The sequence below is a fragment of the Corvus hawaiiensis genome, chromosome 2 (assembly GCF_020740725.1).
Source record: "Corvus hawaiiensis isolate bCorHaw1 chromosome 2, bCorHaw1.pri.cur, whole genome shotgun sequence".
Classification (NCBI taxonomy): Eukaryota; Metazoa; Chordata; class Aves; order Passeriformes; family Corvidae; genus Corvus; species Corvus hawaiiensis.
Genome location: NC_063214.1, coordinates 9232504 through 9257695, shown reverse-complemented (window position 1 = coordinate 9257695; position 25192 = coordinate 9232504). Strand labels below are relative to the sequence as shown.

The 25192-nt window shown below is 40.2% G+C and overlaps 1 protein-coding gene across 8 annotated transcripts in view; it reads right to left on the bottom strand.

The window, feature by feature from the left end:
- Window positions 1-25192, bottom strand: part of ROBO1 (roundabout guidance receptor 1) — a 698066-nt gene that overhangs the window by 294772 nt on the left and 378102 nt on the right. Inside the window, exon 1 of one of the 8 annotated variants that reach the window (XM_048293698.1) lies at window positions 118-691. The exons of the other annotated variants lie outside the window; for them this stretch is intronic. Coding sequence (XP_048149655.1) covers window positions 118-172 — 55 coding nt within the window. The 5' untranslated portion in view covers window positions 173-691. Of the gene's footprint in view, window positions 1-117; window positions 692-25192 lie in introns of those variants that run through there. 8 annotated transcript variants of the gene reach the window in all.

Here is a 25192-nt window from a genome sequence, read left to right as displayed (position 1 = left end):
GGCCGGGAAGCGCAGAGGGGCCAAACGGGGGGTGGGAAGAGGGAAGGAGGAGAGCGGCTGCGGGAGCGCTGCCACCGCCGCGGCCGCGTATCTGACCCGCCCGCGTGCGGTGGTTACCTGAGGTGACACATATGAATCCAAAGAGGTAAAAGTGAGCAAACTCCGCGATCATTGTCCTCGGGTGGCGCCTGCAAGCAGTCTCATGCCAGAAGAGCGGGGGGAGAAACGAAGAGCCCCCAGTTGTAATTCCACAGAAGCTTAACGTAAGCGAGGTTCTCTAATCCCGCCGGACTCCCGGGGCGAGCCCCCTCCGGGCACGGCGCTGTCAGGTCGGCGGGGCTCCAGCCGCACGCCAACTCCGGCCGGCCTCCCCCCTTCTGGCCCGGGCTTTGCTCAGCGGCGCCTTGACACTTCCCAGGACTATCCAAAGCGATAGAGAAAACAAAAGATCCTCGAGTTCCCGCAGCCGAGGTCCGCCGCCTCCCGAGCACAAGTTGCTGCCCCGGCCACAGACCCCGCTCTGGGCGCCCGGGACGAGCCGGTAACGGAGCGCAGCCGGGACGGGCACGGACCGGCCACCGCCGCCCTCGGCGAAGGCGAGGGGCGGGCAAGGAGCTCCACGAAGTGTCCCCGCCGAGTCACTGCGCGCCCGGCGAGCGGCGGGCAGAGCGCGGCGGCGGAGCGGCGGCAGCGCCCGCTCCCATGGCGGGGGAAGGAGGCGGGCGCGTCGGGGGCCGCGGCGGAGCGCGGCCGCGGTCAGGCGGGGCGGCGGGCAGGGGAGCCCCGGCGGCAGCCCCGAGCCCAGCCCAGCATCGCCGCCGCCCCCGCCCCGACACGCGGGAATCCCACACTCGCCCCCGCCCCAGCGCCGGAGGAGGGCACAAGAGGGGCGATGGGAGCAAAGAAGAAAGAAAGGGGAAAGAGAGAGGGCGAGCAAAACTTCCCCGGGCCAACGCCCCCGAGCCACCCACCCCAACCGCCCGCCCTCGGTGCGGCGGCTGCGGGAGGAGGAGAGGGAGGAGGAGGAGGAGCGGCTCCTCGCCTTGTCGGGGCAGGGGTGCACGAGTCAGGCGGGGCCGAGCCCGCCGCGCCTGAACTTTCTGGTGTCACGTCGAGCCGCTCGCCTCCGCCGCGGGTTTCCCCTTCCCCCTCCCGGCCGCCTCCGCCTGCTGCCCGCGCTGCCGCCGCCGCGGCAGGTCTGGTGCCGCCTCGGGACACCTTAAAGCAGCCGCACCTACGCGGCCCCCGCACGCCCCGAGCGGCGCTGCCCGGCCCGGCGCATCCCGCCCGGCCCCGCCCCGCGCGGAGCCGGCGCCGCCTCCCGCCCCTTCCCCCGCCGAAGGTAACGCGCGGGGCGGCTCCCGGAGCCGACCGTGCCCTGGGCACGGCGCAGCCAGGACTCGGGGAGGGGATGGGGGCAGCCTCGGGCACAGAAGAAGTTCAGATCTCCCCCGGCCACCCCCGCCGAAAACAAACGAACACACAAAACCCCCGCCCGGGTCTCCACTGGCATTCCCGACGGAGCGAGGAAACAACGCTTCCCTGGATGATTCGCATCGCCTGTGGCCTGGCCGTGCTCCAGGCGTGGACCAAATCTCCAGGAGAAGCATCCTCATGTCCTCGCTCCTGCACAGTGCACAGATAAATACTACAGGAACAACTCCGCATGGCCATGTCAGCTTTATGTCACACCACGAGAGGTAGTGGTGGGGGAAGAAGGGGAAGAACACTGCAGGGGAAGAGAGAAGGTGTACTTGGAAGAAGTAGCACTACCACCTCACAGCAAAGTTCCAGCTATTCCTAGATTTGATTCGCTAAGTTATGAGGATTGAATGAGACATCAGAAATTTCATTTCCAAGCAGTGTATTGGATATATTAACCTCATTGCAAGCAAGTCTGCAGTGGGATAATAAAACTCTAGAGAAAGACCCTTGATGTACTTCCTGTCACAGGATTTATGACCCCACACTGTTCTCAGCCAAACAGGTTCGGGTGCTCACAGGCACCATCAGTCAACACAAGGCATGTCACTGGGTTTGCCCCGTTTTGTGTCCCTCAGAGGAAACTGACCAAAACTCCAACAGCAGAAAGGTCCTACAGATTGCACTGAATCTGTTTTAGTCTGCTTTTATGTGTACAAGGTCTGTAAAGACAAATTTTCAATAATGCAAAGCAAAACTGGTTTACATTGGGAAAAGAAGCTCGTGGTTATATGAATACAGTGTATCTATGTCATCAGCAACCAAACTGGTGAGATTTTCTTCTAAAACTGATGGGAATTGATGAAACATTAGAACACCCAAAAGTTAGAAAAACAATCCAGTGCTTTAACATCAATCAGACATTAATTTTCACAGAGAAAAACAAATTAGTGTCCTACTTCAAACACATTTAGAAAGCAATCATAATTGTGGAATCAATAACAGTGAATACTTTTGAATATAAGCAGATTTCTTCAAGCTGTACCTAGCCAACCATTTCTCTTCCTGTTGTGACCTCATGCATCATGCTGCACTTCATGAAAGAAAAATGTATTTGCACCTCCGGAGTTAAAACCACACTGCAAAAACAGTGAAGGGGCCTGAGATAATCCTTGAATTCTATTGAGAAGTTTTAGATTTCAATATATTAGATTTGGGGTTGTTCTTTTATAATTAATTAAATAAACGAGAGTCACATGCAGGGCTGAAAATGAGCTGCAAGAGTTCATTTATTTCACCTCTGTTCCCAGAGAGGGTCAAGTATAAGTAGACCCTCACTAGCAGGTATTTTGTAATCCCATTACTATCCATTTCTAATGACTGAAATTTAATACTATCTTTGGGTAACCTGTTCCAGTTCCTATACAGTCAGATTTCTTTTTTTTTAAGCCTAGACTAAATAGTCTTCCAGAGGAAAACACACCACCAGCACCACCAATAACATTTTGAAGGCCTTTTTTTTTATTCCTTCTGTGGTATCAATACTTGACAGACTCACATTGTACTAAGTTACATATTTTAATTGATTGCATCTCTTAAAAAAGCAAATACGCACATCGACCAGTAGGCCACTCTAAAGGGAATAAATGGGTTCACTTATTCTGTGAATGTATGTACACACATATTTTATGTACACATGTATTTATTTACTTGTGTCATTCTTATGTATTCCTCTGTTTATATGGGATGTATAATTTTTCCTCTAATCTCTAATTATAAAACATAATTCTAATGCATTTCTATGGCATATGTATTATCTAGCAACATAAATTAATCCATTTACTTTGTAACTGGCAGCAAACATATACAAGGTGTACAGAAGGTAAATAAAACATTTTCCTAATTCCCAGAGAGTTTTCTCTACTCAAGATGAATCTGTTTCCTGTTCATTAGTGCAATAGTAGGTTTCTAGATTCACACATACTTTTGCTTAGGTAAATTTAAAACAAGGGCCGGTAAAATTTTATGCCATGTCAAAGTCTTGTGTATGCTGGCTGCTAATTTCAAATTCACATGCAGAGAAATTCTACATACAGCAGTGGATTAAAGCTCTGGAGCTTGAATGACCTTACCATGTGATCACGAGATGAGCCTACGTAAAACAGTTTAAAGCTTTTGTGCCACAGCAACCCCATCTTTAATGAGCCTCTAGGACTGTTTCAATCACTATAAAGAAATTTTTATCTTTTGAGAAGAACAGAGTCATTCTACTTTAGGTACCTATAGTGAAAGTACAGTAGAGCTTCAAAGGCTTGTTCAATTTGTACTGTCTCAGATACTTCATAATGTAATGTTTAGCTGTCAGTGCTTTCTTCGGAAAAATTGCTAGGAGTGAATGTATACTGCTCTAATTATCTTTCTTAAAATTCGTTTAGATTGTAATAATATATAACAGCTGCACAGCTGAGTGAATCTCTTCAAATTGTAAGCCTACAGAATTTCATCAGAATGTCTTGTAAGTAATTGACATCATCTTTAATTCTGCAGATGTTCTTACAAAATGTGTGCTATTAAAGCACCCTTATTGTCCGTGATACTGAGACATGCAAACATTCCTATGAGACACACACATGTATGTGTATCTGTCAGAAAATGTTTCTAGGAAGAGAAATATGGCTTTAACCTTTTCAGATGTGGGGAACAGTACGTGTATGAGTATTATACAGCGGATGTACTTGCTGTATTTATTCTGTAATATGTAATACCATTTTTAAAACTTACACAAACATGTAATTTCTGGGAGAACAGAATCACCAAGCACAAGATTAAAGATGCTGCCTGAGTTTGAGGCGCAGGAGTTGGTCATGAAACCTCAAACAAAAAAGGAGAGGTTCTAGAGAACTGATAGTTGTGATTCAGCAGATGGCACTCTTCCCTCAAAGTGACTGAAATCAGTGCTGCCTCTGATACAAGGGATGATGTTCTTTGAGAGATTATTCAGAAGAACTTGAACTTCTGTAAGTACTGAAGATCCCAGGCACTTCCCTCCAAGGGTAGAGATATGCACATGACGTCTTGGATGTGTTGTGGGGGCAAACTCTCTCTCTCCACAAACCTTTTTGAACTTCAAATGACTCTCCCCCTTCCTGATCTCCAAAGTGCCGTGTAGCCTTCCGGTTATCTGCGGCGCTGGCTGCCAGGAATACCTCTGTGTGTACATTACACGGTCACACACGCTCGTGTCTGCAGAAACTCATGGAGTTTATCATTCCGAGCCTGGCAGCCAGGATTACTGAATCAGTACCTTTATTCTATGGGCTACAACTAAGCTTCCATTGACATCATAGGGATTATAGAGATATAACTAAGTTTCAAAAACTCTTTCTTCCAGACTGTTTAGGGCACCGTGGAAGTGATCGGTTGCATTATTTAGTAAACGGTCTGAAAAAACTATTACATTTTTTCTAAGTGTAAGCTGAAATTAAATGGAAAAATATGAGGAATTATATATACATCTCGCTTTGTATATTTGTCTCTAAGCATATAATGGGCCTTAACCATGGTAGGAACCCTAGCTGAAGTCAATAAACATATCTGATAGCAGAAGAGTATATTATTTCAATGGTATTTTCATTAGTAAATAAACTGGGTTTTTCTACGTTAGATCTGAACAAGCACTGAAATTGTTAGAAGAAGGAGTACTGTAAAGGGCAGCTGAGTATAAAAAGTGCATGTATAGCAAAAGCTTGAAAACCTACAGTTGCCATATAATTAATTGGGATAATTATTATGAGCAAACAAGAAACGCTATGATTTCCATACCCATATAAGTCAATTTCTGTCTCTTTCTTGACCTGTCTGGTTACTGTTTAAACATGCTGTTCAAAGACATTGTTTTCTTATGTTTGATTGCTAGGGCCTTACCATGATTTTGCTTTTATTTACATTAATTTTGTGATGTAATTCTTATTTTCTTTGATGTTACTCTTAATTACACTGCAAGTGAATTCAGACTTCCAGTGTCTTTCACTACATACAGCATTTAGAATAGTACTCGAGTCATTGCAGAGCAAGGAATAATAGCAATAAAATACAGTATTTTATTTTCTATGATGAATTCACAGATAGAGACCCTAAAGAAGCTCAAGCCTCATTATGCTAGGTGTATAAAAACAAGATAAAAGATGCTTTCTTCAAAGGATTTATAAAGCATCATTATCAACATAAAGAACTTCAAGAAAAAATCACCACTGGCACAAACATGCAAAATTCCATTGAATTCTATCCTTTAATATTCCTTTATATTAGGGGTGAATGGGTCTTTTCATTTCTGTTCAAAGATGCTATAGCCCATCCCCTCTGGAAAAAAAAAAAAAAAATCACTGAAGCTATATTCCTTCTGTTGCCCCCGTAAAAAATGCTAAAGGCATATTTGCTATTCAGTCTACTCAGCAGACTAGCTTTATGCTTTAAAAAAAATATTATAATTATAGGAAATATTGCATACAACTCCTGCTTTGTGGTTTTGTTCTTGTTAGCGACAAAATGCTAATCTGCTTAATATGTAATTTATATACAAACAACACAGTATTTATTACAAAACCAGTGTTATCTCTGATATTGCTAAACAAAGAGAGACCTGTCCCTGAAATCTCAGTATTTGCTTTAAATGTTTAACAAATGAACCATTCAGTACTCACTATCTCCTTGCCTCAATACGAGGAGTATGAGGGTGTCACCTAGTGGATTGTTCTGACTGCCTGAAGAGAGCTCACAAGCCAAATCACCCAAATGGCATTGAATGAACTAACAAAATGAAAGAGAAAGGCTTCTTTTTCCTTTACTTAATTACTCCAGGAATTGTGAGAGCTTCAACAGAGTGTTATTGTTCTGTAATATCTGCCTTTGGGTTCCCATTCATGCCACAGAATCTGTTGGCACTGAAAAGGGCTGTAAGAATGATGCATCCAAAATTTTGAAGAGAAAATTACCTATGTTCCTGCATCAGAGGAAAGGTTTGATATTACCACAGACAACCATTTTAAATGAGTTGCACAAAATTTTTGTTTAAGATTACAAATAATAAGTGGAAGAAAGGATCTACTGTGCTTGTAAGTTTCATCAATTATATTTTAAAAGAAGGAACTATTCCATGGTTTTCAACAGGCCATCAAAAAAAGGGGGGTTTGCATGTATTAATTTGAGATTGCTGTATGCATTTATAATTCATGAATAGTTAAGGTTAGCAATCTGGAGATGAAAAGGATTACATAAACTATCCATCTTATTTCTTTGATTGAATTACTGCACATATTTAAAGCAGATGCCACTTAGGAACTGAATACCTGCAGTGAATTAACTCAGTCAAATGCAAAGCAGATACCCAGCCAGCTCACCCAGTACCATTTCAACTGCATGTTGAAATTTAAAATAACCAGCATACAATTTATAATTGCATGATGAAAGCGTATCTGATCCCATATATTTAACTTCTTTTAATTAAAAAAAATGCTTACTATAGTTTTAATATTGCATTCTGCCCTTGAGTGGAGGAAGGGAAGAAAGCAAGGATGGAACTACAGATGATAAAGACATGCTGTTTTCGTGCCTAGAGTGTGCATTTGAATTACACCCCCTGACATTTTTGAGTGTGTGCTGTGTGACCAGCATGGGAAGAGGAGAAAGTCTTTGCCCCATGATGGTGTGCTTATTCTTTGGTGTCAGAAGTACATCCTACCTGTCAGCAGATGCAGTATGCTACTGGAAGCAGCAGCAAAAATCTTACATTAGCAGTACACTTTGCTGTTGGTCCCCTGGCATAATATGCCTGTTTTAATGAACAAGTGGATCTACCTTCCTCTGTATATGATGGCTAGCACATCCTTAGCCTTTTTTGCACGTACAAAATACACAGTCAATCTAAAATGCCTTGCAAAATACCCCAGCAATACTTATCCATATTAAAAGCTCTCAAAACCACACTTCAAGAGAACTGTGAAAATGTACATTACTTAATTTAATTAGAAAAGGAAAATGTATAAACGTATTTCAATTGTTTGACTAAAATCAAACTACCTCTACTTTTTGAGGTAGGAAATGGAGGAAAAAAGGAAAAAAAAGATCAGTTAAATCCCTCACCCTCAAAACAGAGAACAGAGTTCTGTTGATCAGAAGCATCTTATTCTGCTAGATATTAAATGTTTTCTGGCCCTTAGAAGCATTTCTCCACTCTTTGGAACATATAATTATTTGGGGGTTTTCTTTTTAATGTATTTTGTCTTGTCAAAACTGTTGGTCTAGATCCTAATGGATTCTGATGTGAAGTGCCCAGGTGATATACATTGTGGAGTTCAGTAGCAGACGCTGACAAAGTACTAAACCTGCAGGGCAAGTAAGGATTACTGCTGAGGGAGAGAATACTGTCAATGAGCCTTGTATACCCATTCATACAGCAGGCTATTTTATTTTAAAACAGTTCCTTCCAGCAGCAGTACCAGGCTCCCATACCTCATACATCTCCTTTTGCACAGAAGGTCAGACTACCTTCAGAAGGGGGGGAAAAAAAGGAAAACAAACTAGAGGGAAGGCCTTGGGCCCCAGCTAAATATTTCATTAAAAGAAAACTGGTCTTGCATGTGTTCTCTTTAAAACCTCCCAAAGGACAAATCATGTCTACATAGTTAGGAGCATCCAGTAACACAACTATTCCTCCCACTCTCCGAGATGGCCTGACATGAGCCAGCTCCAGTGCAGAAGCTGAGTAAATATTCTGTGCTGGTGCCAAGCCTGAGCTAACACAGGTTGTGTCTCAACAGGCCCTATTAGCTCAGGCTCATTAGTGTAATAACACGGCTGCGCTGCTCTGCAGCTGGCTCTATGTGCCGGGCCTGCCCCGCGCGAGGAGCGGGCTCAAGGACCTGCCCCTGGCTGTGGAGACATGCCGTCAGCGCCTTCCTCCTCTTCTTCCCGGAGATCCTGGCACTGCATTTAAAGCCAGCAGCTGCTCCTCTCAAAAAACTGCCCTGGCGTACATCGACCATTTCAAAACCAGTGGGTTAGTGGAAGGGTGTGAAGTGCTGGCTGCCTCTGGCAGGTTGGAGGATCAGCCCTGCTACACTGCAATGGCATTTTCCCAAGTACAAAGCACAACCTTAGGCAAGGATCAGATAGGTATACAACTTCCACTTTCCTCTTCTATCACCTCTTAACAGAGAAAATGTGAGAGTAGATTACACACTGAGCACTGGAGGAGGCCTTAAAAACACAGCAGTCTGCTTTCAAATAAAAAGTTGAAAACTCACCCTTTTCCTTTATATAAATAGGCTAGTTTTGTACTGTCCTAGTTGTTACTGAGTAAACACAATTTATCTGCTTTTACCCTCAGCTGCACTGCTGGACAAACAACCTACTGTTCAGCTGGAGTGCACAGTCAGAGCTTCATGGGCTCACAAAACCCACTTCAAAGAACACAAGAACAGAAAAATTGCTTTTTAAATCTTACTGCTGTCCAGGCACAGGACCAGCGTGGCAGTTCAGATGGCAATATCAGATAGACTGAAAAAATAATAAGACTATTTTAAGTTTCAGGCAAAGTTCCTATAGACTGCAATAGGAGATGATATTATCTGGGATCTACACCTTCCACATATGATCCCTGTAGCTGTAGCTCTTAGGTAAGTGAGAGCAGCAGTGAGACACAAAACATTATGTGTCAAAAACATCATTTGAAATCTACACCTACACACAAAGATGAAGAAAATGATTCCAACTTATTTTACATTATTTATTTATTAAATTATTTCAGGTTTTAGCTTCAACTGGCATTTTTAGGTGTTGCTTCGTAATGATGGAGGCTGAGAAACAGTCTGCTTTTGCATGTTTAAAACTGATAGTCTCACATAGAAGTAATAACCATTGGCCAGGGGAGATTTCCTTGCCAGTAAGAGAGTTTTTAATATTGAAATTTTGCATATTGCTGTGGAAAGTTTCTAATAACCAAGAGGGAACTGTTTTTTAACTGGTAGAGTAAACTGTTCACCTGAGTAGAAATGTGAGAGATTTCATTCAAGCATATTCAGTTCATTCTCATGAACAACTTTATATTTAATTGTAAAATTTTATATTTGCTTCCCAGCTTTTAAGAAGTTACTTACTTTTTTGGGGCACATTTTGGTATGCAATACTACTTGTGTTGCAAGATTTGCATTTTGGTTTATTGAAGCAAACAAGGTTTAAAACCCCTGATTTTTCTTATTATAATGGGGAAATCCTCTCAATCAATTCAATGTGATGATAAATACATGTCTTTCAGTAAAGTACTTATCAAACCTCCAATGTACTTTGTTCTTATCTGGAGTGATTCCAGAATATAACAGTTTTAAGTGAACTATGCTGTAATGCCCTCTGCTGGTACTGAGTTGGTAAAAACACTCTAAATTTCTTCTGTAGTTAATTTGAAAAGGTACAAAAATGGGCTCAAACCATCATAAACTTCTACCCATACCCTAGGCTGGTTACAGGCTCTTATAGAACATATTTTAAGTAAAACCAGCCAAGTCGATCTTAAGAAATACCACATTTGACATAAACTTTTTACAAAGTTGCCAAGACCTTCAAGGTTTCTCAAGAAAGAATATTTGCTAAATTCTCAAAATTCAATGAAAAATTTCATAACTAAAGGAACAAACTATTAAGAGTGTCAACTGACATTCGTTTAACTTCAAGAAGTTGATACTGCATTAGGAAATCAAGACTGAAAATCTTACCAGAGTGGTAATGTTAGATTTTAGAATTTCAAACAGAATTTCAAAGCTCTTGGCTTATATTGTACCCATCCAACACATGGCAATAACCATAGGCTGAAGCCACTCTTTAGGCAAGGAACTGAATATATGCCCTAGGACTTACATTGTAACTTTGGTTGATATTTTAAATAGCTTTAAAAAAAAAATAGGAATGACCATTCAGACAGTGAAGCACACCTATACCGGAGGATCCTGCTTCAATACTTTTATGGCATGAATACATGGAAAAAAGAAAATACTGAAAAATCAACTTAAGATTTTTTTCCTGCCCAGCTTATTACTGCCTGACAGAGGGCTTAGTGAGATGCTACTACCCATTCCCAAGGAGTTAATTAGTACCTTCTGTGAATAAATATCAAACACACCAACACTTTATATGCAGCAAGATTAAACAAGTAGTGTTTTTAAAGTTCCGGATCTTTTGAAGTATGCTTGGTTAAAATTGCCTTAATTAGATAGCATAATGCTAAAAATAAGGTCTAGGGTATTCTTGTTGTCTTCCTGTTCTCTCTGAACACAGAGTAAAAATTATAAACCTGGCCCAAATTTGGCCTCATGGAAACATGAATGAGATTTTCAAAAGTGCTTTGCAGAAGGGGATGTTCAACTGCCACTGAAAGAACTCCCCCTGGTATTTTTGAAAATCCCACCCTTAACCCTTTATTAAGAATCCCTTGAGAGAGATTTTTGCTTGAAGCCATAAATCTGCCCATCAGATATGCAGGGCGAATCACCAATTAACAGGAGACATGAAGGATTTTCTTGATTACAGTTTGGACAAGCATTTCTCTGGAGAGCTGCTGCTTTTGTTCAGAATCAGCCTGTCTCCTCCATGTTTGAGCACGCTGTATGGTTCACAATCAGAACCCAGAGAATTTTAGTGCAACAGAAACATGGCTTTGAATGGCCTAAAATGTTCCTATTATACAATAGGCAAAATCTTATTGTTGCTTCACATCATTTGGGGTGGCAAAACCTGGCAGTTGAAATGATGCTCTGCTTTTGTGGGTCACACTGGCATTGGATCCAAATGATGAATGCATGGAACGTGGTAATAAACACGTTGAAAGCAAACATTTGCACTCAAAACTGTTGTGTAGATTCAGCCTAATCCTTAGAGGATTTCAGGTTCTTGGATCTGCCATGTCCTAAGCTGGCAGTTGCTTGAGGTGACAACCCGCTGCCTGAGAGCAGGTGTGGGAGGCATGCCTGCCACTTTCTAGGTATGTAGGAAAAGCTGGAGTCTATCTGTTTTCTTCTTCACCAGCATTTTTAATGATTTGCCATATCTCTGATTAGCTATGTTGTTTAAGCCACAGTGAAGACAAGAGTAGAGGCAAGTTTTAAATAGCATAATGTAGTTCTCTTTGAAATCTGCTTCATTATGATAAAGATTGTAGTGACTTTGATTTCTTCTGTTTGGGTTTATGTTTGGATCTTAACTTACTAACTCCAGGAAACAGTTTCATCAGTGATCAGATTTCCTATCAATGAAATAATGTGATGCCTACCTAGCCTGTGAGAAATTTCCTTTATTGCTACTCTGGAAGACATTGCCCAATGTAGTCTAGAAAAGTAACATTTATGAATTTTCTCTTATCACTACTCTATTAAATACTGTATTACAGGTAACCCTAGTCCCTATTATATGTAATCATTTCCTGCTTAAGAGGTTTGTATTCTGTCCAGTGGTTAAAACAAGATATTCTGAAGAAATAGCCTATTCTTTTACTACCCACTGGATTCAGGAAAAACTATTGATTTGACACTGAATTCTCACTTAAATGGCAGAGAGACTGAGGTCCACAATGAAAAACCCATCATACAGAGAGGACAGGAATTATTTCTAGAATTTTGCTGCACAAGCATAGATTGGTGGAGAACTTTAACAACATAATTAAAGTGTAGCAATCCTATAACATCCTCCTCAAATGCTCCCATGCTCGTCATGACACTACACAGAGCATAGGTCTAAGTTCTGAATAACAATAAAAGAAATCTGTCTTGGAGTAAACTTTGCTGTTCCAGGGATGGCAGCTGTTCTCATGGCACAGCAATATTCCCTGTCTAACAAACAAACACACACTAACAGCAACAGGCAGAGAGGAAGATAGAAAGGCATTGGCCACTCAGTGCTCTGTTGTTAAGCAGGTGACAACCCCGTAAATCTGAGATTCCGTGGCCATAAGCTGGATCCAGAAAATCAGTAAGATCCAAAATCCTTATGTTCTGTCTGCTCATACTTCAGACGTTTGCCATCTGAAACACTGCCATGTCCTAATAAGAACACAACAGTTCTACCTCATGAGGCCTGAGGTCATGAGTTGTGGGGTAATGTCAAAGTCTTATTTCTGTCATATCCTGCAAAACCAGGACCAATGTGTATGTACCCACAGGAAAAAAAGAAACAACAGCAGATAAATAGTTTTTTGGGCACATTTATGCCTATCTGTTAACAAGTTCAGTAAGACATGAAATAAATCTCTACTTTAAAATCAGACAGCAGCTTCAAGAAGTGGTATTTACAAACAAATTATTAGTACAAACAGCCTCTAATAACACAGTACTGAAGAGTCAAGGGAAGAAGTGGAATTTTCATTTCTTGATCCCTGCAAATTAAGATAAGGTGCTTTTCTGGAAGCCTTAAGCAAATACCACTGTGTCTTATGGAGCCCAGTAGAGGGGTTACATGGGTGAAATTTAAATGTCTTTTATTACAATTAATCAAGTGGGGTTTTTTAAAATCATAAATGTCACAAATCAACTGATACTAGACAATATATTATTTATGAGATGAACATGAGTATTTTAAAAAATGTATATATTACAATGGATTTAAAAGGTTTTATTTATCTCTGTAAGTATAACCATGCCACGGCTTGCAAAAGATTCTTTTCTATTCTATTGACAAAAATGAACATAGATCCAAAACATGACAGCCCATACCCACAAAATGGGAATGAATTACTCCTTTGTCACCCCTTCAGTTTGTGGTTTGCAGACTACAACACAAGCTGATTATATTGACGTTCCTAATTATGAAAGTTAGGGGAGTTTTCATATCTTTCACTGAAGTATTGTCTTCAGTTGATTACAAGTAAGATTGGAAAAAAATATTTTAATGAAATACGCAGCACAGAGTTGTACTAAATACAATCACACATTGCTCAGCAAAGCTGCCAATAAAGTGAAACAAATACAACTCCTCAAAGATTTCAATGAAATAAGTAATTAACAGTTTTCTAGTATGGAGCTTCATGGAGTACAAAGAATAAATCTCATAAAATAAAGGCAAAACACTGACAACCCAATTTCATGCAGAATTCCAACTCCTGAAAGGTCTGAAGCCTCAGGCACTTAGAATTTACTGTTCTCATTCACAGAAATGATTTGCAGACCTAAATGAATATTTTAGGGTTTTTTCTTTGAGTCAAATGATCCATCTGTTTACTAAAACAATTCACTGCAAAGCCAAAGAGGTCATTTCAGGGTAAAACCTCCATCTTAGCAAAGGGTAAACCAAACAGGGTGTCAAGTTGAACTATTTAAAGTATAAAGTAACATCAGATAACGTTTGATGATGGTCAGATTGCATGAACTTTCTGCTCCAGAATTTTTAAGACTGAGATACAAAGAGTCATTTTCTTGGAAGGTATTAAATTAACAGAGATCTATATTACTATGGCATTATCCCAGTTTTACACTGTTGACTAGTGTTGATAATGAATATTATATGTAAAAATGAATATGCTCTCCAACTTACAGCCACACCATCAGACATGGGAGTGTTTTCAGTAGGCTATGAATTTGTAAATTGAATCAAGGCCACACCATTTTTTTCATCTTATCCCATGAGAGAAGATGAATGGGAAAAGATTAGTGGAAGAATGAGAATGAGAGATATTATTTATTTCAAATTGTTGATTTGAAGTAAAATTTCAATGTTTTATGTGGGACTTGGTGGTAGGGGAAAAAGCATAAAACACATTCAGTAGGAAAATGTTTGTCTGAACTGAAACAATACCATATCTCCTAAATTTAGCATTACCAAAAATTTCAGTGGTGTTAGGTTACAATGTAGCTTCTGCTGTAAAAGGGAGAACTCCCTTTAAATGGCTATATTCTCAAAATTAGAATATATTGCTTCCTAAATTATAAAAAAACAAGAGAGTAGGTACCATGATTCCAACTACTATCACCATTTCCGAGGATTACCAGAATCTTTAGAAAATAAAATCTGTTCTCAGTGAGCTGATTCCCTCTACCTGTGGTGCTTCTTTTTCCTAATCCTTGCATTAGAAACAGGCAGGTGTAAATGCTGTATTAGGTCACAATGTTTTGAATTGGAAGAGACCCACAAGAATCATCAAGTCCAAGTCTTAAGTGAATGGCTCATTTGGAGACCAAACCCACAACAGTATAGTTAGTGTCTAGTGGAAAGAAATAAATTAAGCACAAAACCTGCATTGACAGTATTGTGCATAATCTTCCAACTTACAACCTTATCGGATGGGTAAAAGTACAGCACTGGGTCCTAGAGTTTATTGATGCATTTGCAACAACACAGCTCCATGGACCCCAGGGCCTATTCTGGTTAACTCAGATTTCCTTGCCATGAACATAAATGCCAGTCATCACCTCTATCACAAAATTCCAAGATAATTTGTTTGACTCACATTTTTTTTTAAAAGGTTTTTTTCTAAAGCCACAGTGGAAATTTGTAGAGCATTTTCTTTTTTTTTTTTTTTTTTTTCACCAAAGGGTTTCATGTACCTGATTTGGAACAGTGTTTCAGAGGTCAGCTGTTATAAGCAAGTTCTGTGCTGGTTCCATCTGCAGCCAACACAAGAAATGGGCTACTCCAGAGGCTTTCTAATGGATGATCTCAACATTTGTTTTAGAGCTGATGAATTATCTTCTGCAAGAGCCAGTTTCTACCCTCTCACTGCAAGACTGGTTTAGACGTTTCATACACCCGAAGTTAGGCAAGATAAGTCCAATCTTTATGTGTAATACTTGAATGAAGGACTTTGATCGACTCGGGAAAGGTTTTCACAGAAAGGTGTCTTTAATATCTCATTCTAGATTTATTTAACACAGGCCTTTGAGTTAGCAGTCTTTGCTGCAAAGTCTGTGAACTTTTAAAATCAGTGAAACTTTTAACTAAGAGCTCCGAACTCGAGGAGTTTGGCTGAATCATGGACCATCTGATTGGATCATCTGAATCAAGCAGCTTCCTTGATTATTTTCACAGAAAATTCTACAACAGTTGTTTGCATACAATTAATTAGAAACTGAAGTGGGTATAAAAAAGGGATGGACTAATTACTCTGAAGTTTCCTGTAACACTTGCTTTACAGTGGCTGGCTCCCTGATGTTGAACACCATAACAGTCTATCAGCAGGAAAATTCTTTTCATGTTTTTCTATAAACTTGCACCTCTTTTTTGGCTTATAGAAATTGTATTATCGATGAGCAAAAATTGCATCAACTGTCTAATAAAACAGACAGGGCACATGATGGTATTATGCATTGTTCCAGTAAAAATATCTAGAATGACTTTTTGTTGCCATGACCCTGGAACTGCAGGAGATCCTTTATCGGGAAAATGTTGTTTTTTCTTGTACCTGTTCTGAAAAATGCATTTTCCTTTGAAATTCATGAAAATGATGACAAATTGTAGTGAATCTATGTAAAATATCAGCATCAAAATCAAGTCTTATTCTCCAAACATGTTACATATTAGACACTAAGCAGAAAAATGGAAAGGAAGGGCAGGTGGGTGAGAGAGAAAGAGGGAGGAAGGGAGGAAGGGAGGGAGGAAGGGAGGGAGGAAGGGAGGGAGGAAGGGAGGGAGGGAGGGAGGGAGGAAGGAAGGAAGGAAGGAAGGAAGGAAGGAAGGAAGGAAGGAAGGGAGGAAGGAAGGGAGGAAGGAAGGGAGGAAGGAAGGAGGGAGGGAGGGAGGGAGGGAAGGAAGGAGGGAGGGAGGGAGGGAGGGAAGAAGGGAAGGAAGGAAGGGAAGGAAGGAAGGGAAGGAAGGGAAGGAAGGGAAGGGAAAGAATCTATCTGTCTCTTCCGGCTATGAAAACCAGTAGAGTTTCCTGTGTTCTGCCATATTCTGTACAGTACATAGGAAGTGAGATGATGGTGATGATGATGTTGGTAAGGAGTTGATTCTTGCTTTAATCTGTTTTCAGATCTCTCTTGAGTGCTAACACCTAGACAAGTGTTTAATCCTTACGTCTTGCTTTCAAAGCCACAGACAGATTCTTACAAAGGTCTTTAGATAAACAGTAAAAGGGCTGAATGTTGTGAAAACATACGCGTTTTTTCTTTCAGATCCATTCCTTTGTGCACTTCTATTTATTAGTTTTGAGATTATTAGACACACCGGCTAGAGATAAAATCCTGATATTACATAGATTTAATCTCATAAGAAAACAGATGCCATCTTTAAAATGATTTAAACCATACAGGTGCTTTATATTAATCAAATTCTTTCTAGCTTTGAGTATAACTATGTCAATTTGAGGTGCTTATCTGTTCATGTTCTGTTCAAATAAATTACTGCTAATCGTGTTTGAGGGCATGTTTAAGAGTTTTTAGACTGGTAATAGATATTACACCTTTTCAAAACGATAATAAATATACTCTAACAGCTGTAGTGCATCTGGATAACATTCATTGAATTGAATTGATTCATAATCATTGCCACCTACTGTGCTGCAGTAACCAAGCCTAAAAGCATATTGTTATTAGACTGTGCAGAGTACACTTGAACTATACAGTAAATAATTTTAAGCTGGGTCCCACAGCCTCACCCATTTGACAATCGCTGTCAAATCGCTGTAATATTCGTGTATTACAGTTGTTAAGTACTTATTGCAAGATTGTAGTCTGTGCTGTATATTCAGACTTTTCCACTTGTGGGAGTAGGCTGTTAGCAGGAGAGGCAAAAGAACCAAAGACATGATTTTCATTTCTCATTGGGAAACACAGCTTTAAACTGGGAGAGGACACCAGGAATCAAATTTATTCAGGTGAAAAAATCAAACCTTTTTTGACTCAAAACACAGAGGTTCATGTGAGGTACTTGCACTGAGCTGTAACCCTGCTGTTTTAAGTATCACCCACTTAATTATTTTCAGAATGGAAAGATGATCAAATTGAGACTACAAAAAACCTTTGCAAGTGGCAAAGAACACACTGGAAAAGATACAGTGTGATCTGGCTGATGTTGCAAGGTAGGCCCATACAAAGTATTTGCTGAGAGAAGGGAGTAGGAGAGGGAAAAAGGAATCAGAAAACTTGGCCATGAATTTCACACGAGGGTATTATGCTATCAGAAGGAGACAAGGGGAAGAGTGAGGGAGGGGAAATGGGAGAAGTAATACTAAAGAGAGTTCAGTTAGCATATATTGAAGGAAACCAGGGAACAGGCAGATGCAGAAGCCAAGAAAAAGTGACAGCCATGCTCTAATGAGAAGTGGAAAGGATTAGAATAGCTTCACTCAGTCTAGCAGCATAGCATTAACCCTGAGAAACCTAATGACATTTGGGAACTTAAACAAGGCCTCATATCTAGTCTGGATGCTATCAAGGTAAATGAAAATCTTTAGCAGCAGCACCACTTGAGTTCTTACTCCAGTGTTAATGACAGTTACAGTTCATCAAAAGACTGCACTGTTGAGAGGAGGACTGGCTTATGCATTAAATATCTGAATAGAAAAAAAAACTCATCTTCTGAGCATTCAGGAGTTCCTATCCCTTTCTAAATAATACTCCCCTCCTTATTTTCTTTGACAGGAGTCAAAATGTTCAGCGTTTGACAGGGACTCAGCCTTAAGAATCGTCTCAAATCATCGCTGTCTTTTTACTTTCTTCTTGGCTGCCTATCTCTGAAATATGATTTCCCAAGCCCAGTGCCAGCCACCAGTGTTCTTCAATCAAATTCTTCGTAGAGACTCACAAGTGTCACATCAACCAGTCCAGCACCTCATTATAAAACCCAGGGTGAAACATTGGGAAAAGAAAGCAAACAGAAAAGAAAAATGTAAATAGCATCACTTCTTGGTTACTAGGTGCATTTTATCTTATCTCTCTGTCTCCCAGGCTGTAAATTCCTTAGGGATAAGGGCTGTTTTAACAAGTGCTTTTTCCAGTGTTTATCACAGCATCATGCATGTGTTCTAGCGCAGTGACAAATCCATCACAGAGCTACTTCTCAGCTCTGGTGTATTGTCTTATGCAATAATATTTTGAGATTGTTAATTATTATGTCACATGATTTCTGTTTTTCCATGGCAAAACAAAAATCAAGAAATTTGGATTACATTGTCCCTTTTCTAGGAGAAAACCCTGGAGATTCGTGCCAAGCCTAACTTCTCATCAACCCACAACATGAGGCAATGCATGAACAAAATGAGTATTTAATTTGTTCACTTTCGGCTTCTTTATGCTGAGATTTTCTGCTGCTTTGTTGAATTTCACCATGCTGGTCAGATTACATGAGATTTAGCAAACTGAACTGTCTTTATACCAAATTGCAGAACTTTTCTAAAAACTGTCCTAAAGTCAGGACTTGCCTTAGAGCCCTGCATTGTGAGCAATAGTGTTCACCTAGTAGTCAACAGCAGACATTCAAAACGTGTACTTTTATGTGTCCATCCAGTTTCTGCTTGGCTGTATTCCCACATAACCTTTTCACTTTAATTGTGCTGATTTCCGGTGACGTCAATGTAATTTAATTCCAAACTCATGGCATATTGGCCATTTTTAATCAAGCCCTTTCTAATACTTGGGCAAAGGTATGTGGGTAAGAACTTTCTTTGCACTGTTTATAGCCCAAATTTGCATTTTTTCCTCCACCTAACTGGAACTGAAACTAAAGGAGGAATCTGCCATGTTTGCTTCTTCTGGTACACTGATCCTTTACACTTTCTATTCATATTCCAAAATTTCAGTGGTGATATTTCTCATTTAATTTATTTATTTTCTACAGTTTCTTAATCTCCTTTTCTGATTATCTCAGTGAAGTAGGAAGGTTGTATAAGTAGAAAGAATTTTTTCCTAGTGGCTTAATACATTGTGTTGGATGGTAAAAGAAGGATGGTTTAAGGTCTGGGATTAGCCCTGAGAGACCACAGTTTAAGAAGGTAAACTCCAATCAACTTTTACATCAGCATCTACATATATAAAGTGGAATTGCAATTTGCATACAAGCCTAACAGTCCACTTACAAAACTATCTGTTTAATACATGTTTTATTCCTTCAGGTAAACCAGTGCATGTTCATGTTAGGACCATGTGACAACAGGTCATATTGCTTATATTCCACCAGTGAATGAGAGCAATATTTCATATTTGAGCTAACAAGACACAGGAGAGCTGTTCAACAACTCCAGACCTCTTTTTTCTCGTGTATAGACTTCAGAGCAGCTGGTATTAAGAGCAGAGCTAACCCCAAAGTTTCAGTGAGCTAACAAGCAATGCCACTCGTGTCACTCCATTTCCGTGGAGAGGAAATGGGTGTGCTATTGGATAACTTCCCTCCGCATCCATGTGGAACAGAGTTACGTGGCCTCAGTATTTGTGCCACCATTTTGTGGCCAGTCTTAGGAAGAAAATACACACCCTTCATGTGTGCCAGAACATGTCCATGCACTTTCCAGTGATAAAAAGCAGCAGGGAATTTGGGGCTGTATATTTTTTTCTTCCTAAACATCAGGTTTTAGCATCCATCTAAAGCTACTTCAAATGAAAAGTGCCACTGTTAACCAGATTTGCTAAGTCACACTACTTTCCAAAACCAGGAGGTCTGAAATTATTGATTACTTAAAAGGACTAATTTAGCATCAGCTGCAGGCTACTGAGAAATAGTGCAAATGCAACCAATGGCTTATTTTGTTAGAGTTTGGTTGGTTATTTTCTTAGATGCTGTGTATGGAAGATTTAGGCAGCTGTAAGGAGAGAGCTGAGATTTCCTCTCATCTGGTGTGGGGAAACCTAGCCAGGGAGTTAGTGTAGGATAAAACAGGCTCTCCAGTCAGGTTTTCTCCGGTAATTGCCATGAGGAAGTAAGGACTCACTAGAATCTACATTTTGCTGTACATCCCCCATGCGGAAGGGGTAAAGCAAAGGTAATGCTTATTTAACAAGGATCCATGCCTATGAATAACATTTTCTGCCTCTGACTGAATTCCAGGTCTCAACATACATGACAGAAATGTATCCATTTACTACAGGATGAAACACTACACCTGACCTATAATCACTAGAAAGCTTATTTTTCAAAACTCTCCATTTGGCACTGCTATAAAGACATTTTCCCTTTAAAATGAAAGAAGACTAAAGACATCATGCTGAGGAAATTATGCAAATTAAACAAAGTCCATACAAACCAATTAGTTTCAAGATCAGAGGTGACATATTTTCTAATTAATGCCAGTTTAAGCTTCTATTTATGAGCCTATAAATAAATACACCCTCACAGGAACATGTATGAGAGAAGACAGAGTATCTACAGAAGAGGACCAGGTTAATTTTCATACTGCTATGTTATACTAATAAATAATAACCTCCGAAGAATAGCTTATTGATAATTTACAGAATTTCTATTATTGTCCTGTGTTTATGAGTTTACATAGGAGTTACAGACTCCAAATTTGCTAAGACCATGGACATAATGGCTAGATCCCTGGGGAGCCCTATAACAGAGCCTTTGATTCAGGATATACTACAGCAAGCATTCATTTGGGGGCTTTCCTGGTGTCCACAGTAACACCACCTGCCTTAAAATGGCTGCTTTGAGCCAGCTCTCCCCCAGAGCAGGCAGTCGACTACTGCTCTCCAGTGCATTGCTGCCTCTTAATAGCCATGCACTACTTTTTCCTAAATTCCACAGCATCTATTCATTTGGGAATCTGTGGTAAGCTGGACCGAGGCCAGAGAGTAGTCCCCCTGCTCTGACTGCTTCTGGCAGAATGGCCATCCACAAACCTGCTGCTTTGGGCAGGATTACTAGAGGTGTGTGGAAGTTGCACTCATGGCTTCAAAAGGAACTTGCAACTCTCTATTTTTTACTGTTCAGGGAAATAATAAAAAGAATGCACAAAGCCTGAAATATTTGGTGGCTGAAGAGAACGTTCTTTAAATTTTGTCTTTACTACTGAAGTACATAATCAGTTCCATGAGAAGCATTTGAAAAAGGAAGACTTAAATACCGTACTCAATCCTGCTCCTATTAAATCACTGTATTTTTATTTTCTCTTTTTACTCTCTTTAGAATTTTTTTGACTCCTCTGGTATGTTTTGATTTTGATAAATCACCATTTCAAAGGAAAAATTGTTTTACTAAACATTAATTCCCATTTCACATGTTAACTTTCCTGCCAAAGAATTTGATTTTGCACCAGCTATCCCTGTAGGAAGGCTGTGCCAGAATTCTACTCCTCTGATGCATAGATTCATTTTTTAAATTTATAAGTATATTTCTAGCCATTTTACGCCTTCTTAGCATTGTGCCAGCATTGTCTTTATGTTTGATCATTACCTTCTCTTTCTCTGATGTATGCTTTTGGGAACAAACCTTCTCCCTCAACTTTGTTTCTGCATCACTGTTTACCAGTTGTCATTTTGTGATTGATGTGTACACTCAGGTGTTTTTACTTTATCATTTCACAATCGTGAATTCTCAAATTTGTGGTAGATAATGTAAGGCCTCTAGTTTATGACCTCGTTCATCACGTATTCAGTCTCACTTCAGTTTTGGTAGCCCTCGTGGTCAATACAAATTTCTGTAAATGTTGTTCTGATATTCTTCTGTATTTATGATATCTCCAAGTCTTGCCATACATCACATTCTTATACAAGGATGGTTAGGCAAAATAGCAACCTAGGACAGAAAAAAGGCAAATTTTTGAAAGATAACTCCACTGTTACTTTACTTCAGCTTCAATATTTCTATAGTTCACCCTTCAGAACCATCCTTTGAGTTGCTTACTCAACTTACTGATATTAATACTAATTTCAGTCTTCTGCAGTGTACTTAAAGTTTTGCTTATGTTGAATAGAAAAAAATGTACCCAAGTCCAGGTATATAGTCTCTGCTTTTCTTTCATGTCAAGGAATCCGTTATTAAAGAAAAATATGGCATCTCCTAATTTGTCTTCACAGTCGTCAGTTATGTAAAATCCTATCTCATTTTCCTTTTCCCCTCCTCCCTTTCTCAGTCATAAATATGAATCTCATTTAGCAAGACTATGATCACAGTGTTTTTCACAGTAAAAATCCACGTCCCTGTCAACACACAGTCTTTTTCCATCCACCATACTCTAAGCGCAAACCTTGCGAACCCACAGTTTCTCTTCAGTTTAGACCCAATACTACCAGTGCACAGATTTGAATGTGTCAGGCAAGTGTGGGGAACTGAAAGACATCTCCCACCTTGAGTTCTAGCTTCCTGCCAAACCTTCCACACTGTCCCTGGTCTTCTGTCACCATGTCCTTTCTACTTTATTTTTTTACCTCCCTCAGAGAACCTCAAGCCAATGCCCACTCCCTCTGCCTCCATCAGAATTCCTACTGCTCATGTCTCCTCCCAGGAACCAAGTTCTGCACCTTCCACATTTCACTGCCTTGGCTCATGTTTCTGTACCCTCAGCTGCTGGAGGAAAGCACTTGTGGGAAGGGGAAGACTCATGCCCCTCACCAAAACTTTGCTTCTAAACATACTTTTACTCAGAATGAGCCTCTTGCATTTTCCAGGCATCCACGTAAACGTTTGTGGAGTCTGGCAAAAAAATCTGTTAAATCTGTTTTTAATATAAAAGGAGCTGAAACTGAAATATAAGATTCAGCTGAAGTATTCTTTCCAAATTTGGTCTTTCCAGGAAGTTTGCTTTTCTTGTACCAGGTCCTTTTTAAGTCTTCTATCAAAGCCAGCATATCAAAAGGAATGGCTGTAGCACCAGATGAGATCTCTTATTGTTCCTTATTCAAATTAATTAAAAATAAATCTGAAAAATTTCAGCACAGAAGAAAATGGAAATAAACAGGGTAGATAAAGAATCATTCTCATGGTTTCTGTAACTAAACAGCAGGACTTTGATACCACAAAAATTTTTTCCCCCCAAACCAACAACTTGTTTTTAGCATCCTCCCCCCCCCCCCCCCCCCCCCCCCCAAATTCTACAAGTATTCCAAGGCACCTTGTGGTCTTTGCAATGGTAGATTCTGTAGGACAGTGGAACAGCTAAAGCTTCTGAAAAGGCCTGATCCTTTGGGAAACGAATAATCCATGTTTGCTTTGCCTGCCTGATTTTGTATTCTTGTGAAAGATGAGACTCCAAGAAAACTGCAGAGTAACACCCCCACAACACACACACACTAAAAACACTGCCACTGGCTTAGGGACCAGCAGAATAGGCCAATGATTTTGGGGGCATCCCATCTCTTAGAGCAGTTCCCACACTCAGATGCGTGTCAATGGTGGTGCCAGTGAACCGTTACGCAAAGCCCCCCAAACACTTTGTAAACTCGGATCCGGCAGGACAATGGCAAAGTTCAGTCCTGGAAAGAGATAGTGTGCTGAATGCACAATGCCAAGCTTTGTCTGCGGGGGCTTCTGTCGAGGGAGAGGGCTACTTAATCTCCCCACTTGCCCTGGGGATTCTGGCTGTCTTAATGTGTCCTTTTTGAGAGCCTGTGAACTGTAGAATATAGGCTGGTAACAACTTTCTTTAGGACTGCCTCGGCAGAACCAAAAGCTGCCAACACAGAATACCAGCACACTGGTGTTAATGAGCACAAAGAAGACCTTTAACTGTTTTTACAGCTACCATGGCTAGAGTTTCATGTCATTCCTTGGTGAAGGAACTAATTCTTTGGCTTGTTTTATACGAGCCTAGCTTCTATCACGCTGCAGAGGATGGCCTCTTCACCCATTTTTCTTTTTCTTTCCCTCTTTTTTGAATGATAATAAAGCCTGATGCATCTTTAATGAACTGTGGGGCTTTCAGAGCTTTTTTCCACCCTTCTTACTATAAGGTGTAGATACACAGTGCATATTTACTGAATGATAGAACAAAGAAAAAAATTAAAATTATTGATTTGTTGAAGGATGAGTAGCAAATGCAAATCAAAATCACTGACATATTTAAACATTCAAGGATAAACTCCTGAAGTCACTGAAATTCCTGAAGTCAGAATAGAATAAACAGATAATCTTTCTTCATGCATGTTCTAGTATTTCTATTTTTAGAAAATATTAATGGTTCATTGATAACAGCCTTTGGCTGTTTATTATCTATTACAAATGAAACTGTGCTATGACTGAGAAAGATATTGTAAAAATGATGCCATATATTAAAATGGATGCACAGTGCAAGCACAAAGACCCTAAAACTATAGAACAATATCAGAGACACCTTTCAGAGGAATCAATGACCTGAGGTTATTGAAGGAGTCCTATGTATAAGCATACCAACCCAAGGGCTTTCCCCTGTCCCACCAAAAATGCTTTCTTTATTACATACCACATTACCTATCTGTGGACATAAAAAGTATAAATCATTTTCACTTTAGGCTCTGTGAATGGTTCTGCATCAATCTACTGGCTGCACTTGTCCATTCACCCGCAATAGTCTACACGAACATTTGTGTTTGACTGCTCTCTCCTTCCCTCCAGGTATCCAGACACCATTTGAAACCTGCATGTGCATATTGGTCTCTGAATATCTTTTTGTTTTCTTTTCATCCTCCTTCACTTTCCTTTTCCTTTCTACTTCACTCTGAATTTTTGCATTAAAAATTAAATAGATACAGTGCAACTAAGGTTGAAGTGTTAATGAGCTACCCAGGGCAAAGGACACGTTCAAAAGCTGCAGTAAGTAGCTTTTTGTTGCAGTAACATAAGACAGAGAAGTACAGTTGTTCTTTGTATGTATATTAGCACTTCATATCAAATA